The sequence below is a fragment of the Lepidothrix coronata genome, unplaced genomic scaffold (assembly GCF_001604755.1).
Source record: "Lepidothrix coronata isolate B3197 unplaced genomic scaffold, Lepidothrix_coronata-1.0 Scaffold365, whole genome shotgun sequence".
Lineage (NCBI taxonomy): Eukaryota > Metazoa > Chordata > Aves > Passeriformes > Pipridae > Lepidothrix > Lepidothrix coronata.
Window position 1 is genome coordinate 16,718 of NW_016690545.1, and position 4,837 is coordinate 21,554.

At 53.6% G+C, this 4,837-nt stretch overlaps 2 protein-coding genes across 2 annotated transcripts in view; both read left to right on the top strand.

Annotated features, from left to right (window-relative positions):
* The window catches only part of LOC108509425, a gene marked incomplete at its 5' end in the record, with an annotated part of 2,673 nt that extends 812 nt beyond the window's left edge, over positions 1 to 1,861 (top strand). The window contains one exon of the mRNA XM_017838857.1: positions 1 to 1,861. This exon is cut by the window's left edge and continues 1 nt beyond it. Coding sequence (XP_017694346.1) covers positions 1 to 1,145 — 1,145 coding nt within the window.
* Positions 1,862 to 1,992: 131 nt separating this feature from the next.
* Positions 1,993 to 4,315, top strand: METTL7A (methyltransferase like 7A). The gene is made up of 2 exons (XM_017838870.1): positions 1,993 to 2,780; positions 3,561 to 4,315. Exons 1-2 carry the CDS (start codon positions 2,271 to 2,273, stop codon positions 3,795 to 3,797), a joined length of 747 nt encoding a protein of 248 aa, XP_017694359.1. The 5' UTR covers positions 1,993 to 2,270; the 3' UTR covers positions 3,798 to 4,315.
* Positions 4,316 to 4,837: the final 522 nt, after the last annotated feature.

Consider the following 4,837-nt stretch of genomic DNA (forward strand, 5'->3'; position numbering starts at 1 on the left):
CATCGGAGTCTGCATCATCTTCATCGGCACCGGGCCTTCATCGGAGTCTGCATCATCTTCATCGGCACCGGGCCTTCATCGGAGTCTGCATCATCTTCATCGGCACCGGGCCTTCATCGGAGTCTGCATCATCTTCATCGGCACCGGGCCTTCATCAGCATCTTCATCTTCATCAGCACCGACACCGGGCCTGCATCGGCACCGACACCGGTACCGACACTGGGCCTTCATCGGTATCAGCACTGGGCCTGCATCGGCACCAGGCCTTCATCAGCATCTTCATCATCTTCATTGGCACCGGGCCTGGTCCTTCATCAGCATCTTCATCTTCATCGGCACCATCACCAGGCCTTCATCTTCATAGGCACTATCACTGGGCCTGGTCTATCATCATCATCATTATCATCATCATCATCATCATCATCATCATCACCAGGCCTGGTCCTTCATCAGCATCTTCATCTTCATCGGCACCACCACTGGGCCTTCATCAGCATCTTCATAGGCACCATCACCGGGCCTGGTCCTTCAGCAGCAGCATCATCATCTTCATCTTCATCAGCATCATCACCGGGCCTGGTCCTTCATCATCATCATCATCTTCATCTTCATCTTCATTGGCATCATCACCAGGCCTGGTCCTTCATCATCATCATCATCATCATCTTCATTGGCATCATCACCGGGCCTGGTCCTTCAGCAGCATCATCTTCATCATCATCACCATCATCATCAATGGACATGGTCCTTCATCAGCACGCAGGTGCTCAGGAAAAGAACAATTAAAAATGTTTAATAAGGATCCCGCCTCCTCCTTAGTCCATCCCGACAGCCCCCACCTCTCCTTCCCCTTCAGTGCAGTGACCTCTGCTAACACCTCACACCTGGCCTTAAGCTCTGCATTTTCTACTCTCCCTCCAACCTCACTCACACCTTTTAAACACAGGAGTTTCCTTAGGAATGATTTCCAGGGAAATTCCCCCCGGGACACCAAGAGCAGGTGCTGCTTCCTTGGCCACTTTAACCTTTTCCATGATTCCCTGCAGCACAGCAGCAAGGAACTACCTGATGTAAAACCAGATTATAATAAAATAATCCATTACTGCCTCAATTTGTGCTTCACACATGCAACCCAGAGTAATTAATTCGATGATCTTGGAGGTCTTTTCCCACCTAAACGATTCTCTGATTCCCGTTGTTCAATCTGTCTGTAGTTGCCACGAGGTGGAGGCACGAAGACACAACCAGAGCTCGTTAATGAAGCACCTAATTACTCCTGGGTTTAATTTGCTTCGCTGCCACCAGAGGGAGGAGGGGACGCACCGGAGGCACTCCCAGGAAAACAAAACTCCAACGCAATTCCCAGCAGAACGGCCTAGGGTTGTTAGGGAGTGCTCATCCCGAGGGTTTCAGGGGCTTTTGAGTCCTCCTGTCACCCGGAGCAGAGCAGTCCCCTGTTCGTGGCTCATCCACACTGCCACCAAATCCTTTGGAAAGCTCCGGCCACCCCAAAGGTGACAAAGCTTTCTGGAGCAGCCCGTGCTGACTCGACTTTAACTCAATAAACCCCAAACCCCACATGCTGCACATGCAGCAACTACTGAATTAATAAACCGTGTTATCTCTGCCCATCACTCCGGAAAATCACCCCGAACAGCAGCTCCCAGAGCCCGCTCCCACATCCCAAAGGATTTAAGGTGTCCTCGAACTGCAAAGACTGAAAACTCTTTTCAGTGGAGATTCAGTGCAGTTCAGAGAGGGGATGGAGCTGCTGAGCTCACCCAGCTGCTCACACCGGGTGGAAAATCAACTCCCAGACAAGTGTGTTTGGACTGAGACTTTAATCAACCCCCTAATGAAATTCTTACAGAGCTCCAGAGCCGGGCTGAGCTCCCTTCAGCTCCCCCAGGGCAGCGCAGGCGGCTTTAAGAGACGTGACCGACCGTGCTGGAACTGCCGAGCGCCAAGAGAGGGCACTCGGAGACACTTTGCCAGGGGTTACACACACAGTTGTGCTGCCCAGTTTGTCCCGGTTTGGGAACAAACCGGCAGCTCCTCCCCTGCCAGTTGGGACGCTCTGGTCACCGCTTGCCTGTGACCGGACTTGGAAATCAGCTGGAGAAAAGAGTCCACCAGGACAGTCCAAGGAGCCGAACGTACTTGGACAGGAGCACAGGGAGCACCCGAAGGCAGCTCTGCCTGAGCTCCCAGGGCTCTAACACGCAGCAGAAGCTGTTCTGCCCCGTGCAGGTCCTCTGCCCACGCCGGGAATGGCAGAGGCCGGTGCCGGCGTCCTCCTCCTCCGCACCTGCCTGGTGCTGCTCGCCTTCCCCATCTACCTGCTCTCCTTCCTGGGCGTGTGGGAGCCCTTCTGCAGGAAGGTGTTTTTCCCGTTCATCTTAGACAAGATCGCCGCAGTTCACGACAAGAAATCAAAGAAGCACAAACTGGAGCTGTTCCGGAGCCTCCCCGACTTCCGGAGCCCCTCGGGGGAGCTGAGGCTGCTGGAGATCGGCACCGGCGGCGGCTCCAACTTCCAGTTCTACCCACCGGGCTGCAAAGTCACCTGCACCGACATCAACCCCAGCTTCCAGGAGAGCCTCGCCAAGAACATGAAGAAGAACCAGCACCTCCACTACGAGCGTTTCCTGGTGGCAGCAGGGGAGGACCTGCACCAGGTGCCCAGCGGCTCCGTGGACGCCGTGGTCTGTACCCTGGTGCTGTGCTCGGTTCAGAGCGTGAGCAGCACCCTGAGGGAAGTGCTGCGGGTGCTCCGGCCGGTGAGTACCTGCATCAAACCTTTAGCATCCACTCCAGAGGCACCTTGCCACGGGGAGAGGGGAAAAATGGTACAAAAAATTGGTTTTGAGCTTAAAAACCAGACCCGGGTTGGTTCCTGCAGCCGTTCTGCACGTGGTACTGGTCAGACTGGTTTAGTCTTAAGAGTAAAATCCTAAAAGCTAACTAAAATTGCTTCACAGTCCATCATTTCAGGCAGAATGTGGTGCTGTCCCTTCCCACTCACATGACTTTCCTTGGGTGGGAAGTTCTGGTCAAGGCTGAAAGCCTGGATTTTAAATGAACTGCTTCGGCCTCTCTGAAGTGGGGCTGCTCCACCTGTATGACCAGACCAGTCTAATTAAACACCTTCTCCCCTGGAGCTGCTGATGAGCTGCAGATTAAAACCACCCTCACAGGGGGGAATTTCTTCCCAATATCCCATCTAAAATCTGTTCTCTGTCGGTTTGAAAGACAATCCTCTGGGTTGTCAAAAACCGACGGGTTGGAGCAGCATTTACACATTTCTCTTGGTTTTCTTTGGAAAAAAAGTCATGTTAGCAACTGACTGAAACAAAGCCATAACAAGTTATTGCTGGAATAAAAGAGGGATCAAATAAGTCAATTCTTTGTGCTTCTTGAATTTCTGCAAGTTTCCTGCTTTCAATAATTCCAACTGATACAGGGAGGAGAAGAGGGAAAAGGGAAAAGGGAAGGGACAGGACAGTGGGAGCTGCTTAGCATGACCCCCACACTCACTGTAAGAGACTCTGTGTTCCCAGGGAGGAGCTTTCTACTTCTTGGAGCACGTGGCCGCCGAGCATTCCAGCTGGAAGTATTTTTGGCAGCAGGTCTGCTTCCCGACTTGGAAACTCGTCTTTGCTGGATGCTGCCTCACGAGAGAGCTCTGGAAGAATCTGGAAGAGGCCAAGTTCTCGGAGCTGAAGGTACAACACATCAGTCTTGCGCTGCCCTGGACGCCCATCGAGCCGCACATCGTGGGGTACGGGGTCAAGTAACCCCTGTCCTGCCCGGCTACTCCCCATGCCCCCAAAATTCCTCGTCCTGACCAGCACACCCAGCACGGCACAGGCTCCTCAGCACGTGAAGGACTTAAATCAGAAACTGAATTAAGTGTTAAGTGAGAAGGGAGGGTCTGTTTTCTGAGCGTCTCTGAATCACAGAACTGGTCAGGTTGGAAAAGCCCTTTTGGGTCAGAGTCCAACAGTTAACCCAGCACCAGCACCATGGTCACCACTAACCCATGTCCCCAAGTGCCACATCCACACGTTTTTTGAACATTTCCAGGGATGGTGGCTCCACCACTGCCCTGGGCAGCCTGTTCCAGTGCCTGACAGCCCTTTCCATGAAGAAATTTTTCCTAATCTCTAATCAAACCTCCCCTGGTGGAACTCGAGGCCGTTTCCCTCGTGAAGCCCTGGCACTGCTGACCCTGCCTCGCTGGAGCCCAGTGCAGATACAGAGGATCCCAGGAGAACATAAACCAGCCCAGCAGACAGGAAAATAAATGTATTAATGGAAGGGAACTGCTGCCTGTGCCTGGTTAACTCTGGGATGGGATTCCTTCAGGTGTTCCTCACCTGGGATGTGGCCGGGGCTCCACTGGACCCCGTGTCCCCTCCTCACGATCCCTCACGGCTGTTCCTGTTCCTCCTGATGGAACCCGAGTAAACCCCCAAACCCCAAACCCTGACCCTTCACCCAGGGGAGGGTGAAATCCCCCCCAAACCTTTGCTCAAGTGAAAGTGAGACCCCTGAGCCTTTGTCCGGGTGACCATACGACCCCTGAACCTTCACTCAGCTGAGGGTGAGACCCCTAAACCTTCGCCCAAGTGAGAGTGAGGCCCTTGAACCTTTGCCCAGGAGAGGATGAGACCCCTAAACCCTCGCCTAGGTGAGAGCGAGACCTCTGACCCTTTGCCCAGGAGAGGATGAGCCCCCTAAACCCTTGCCTAGGTGAGAGCGAGACCTCTGACCCTTTGCCCAGGAGAGGATGAGCCCCCCAAACCCTTGCCTAGGTGAGAGCGAGACCTCTGAC

Bases quoted from the DNA above. Each gene is read 5' to 3' on its own strand.
- METTL7A (XM_017838870.1), top strand. From the start codon at position 2,271: ATGGCAGAGGCCGGTGCCGGCGTCCTCCTCCTCCGCACCTGCCTGGTG. The intron at 2,781-3,560 runs GTGAGTACCTGC...CTGTGTTCCCAG, and splicing joins TGCTGCGGGTGCTCCGGCCG to GGAGGAGCTTTCTACTTCTT.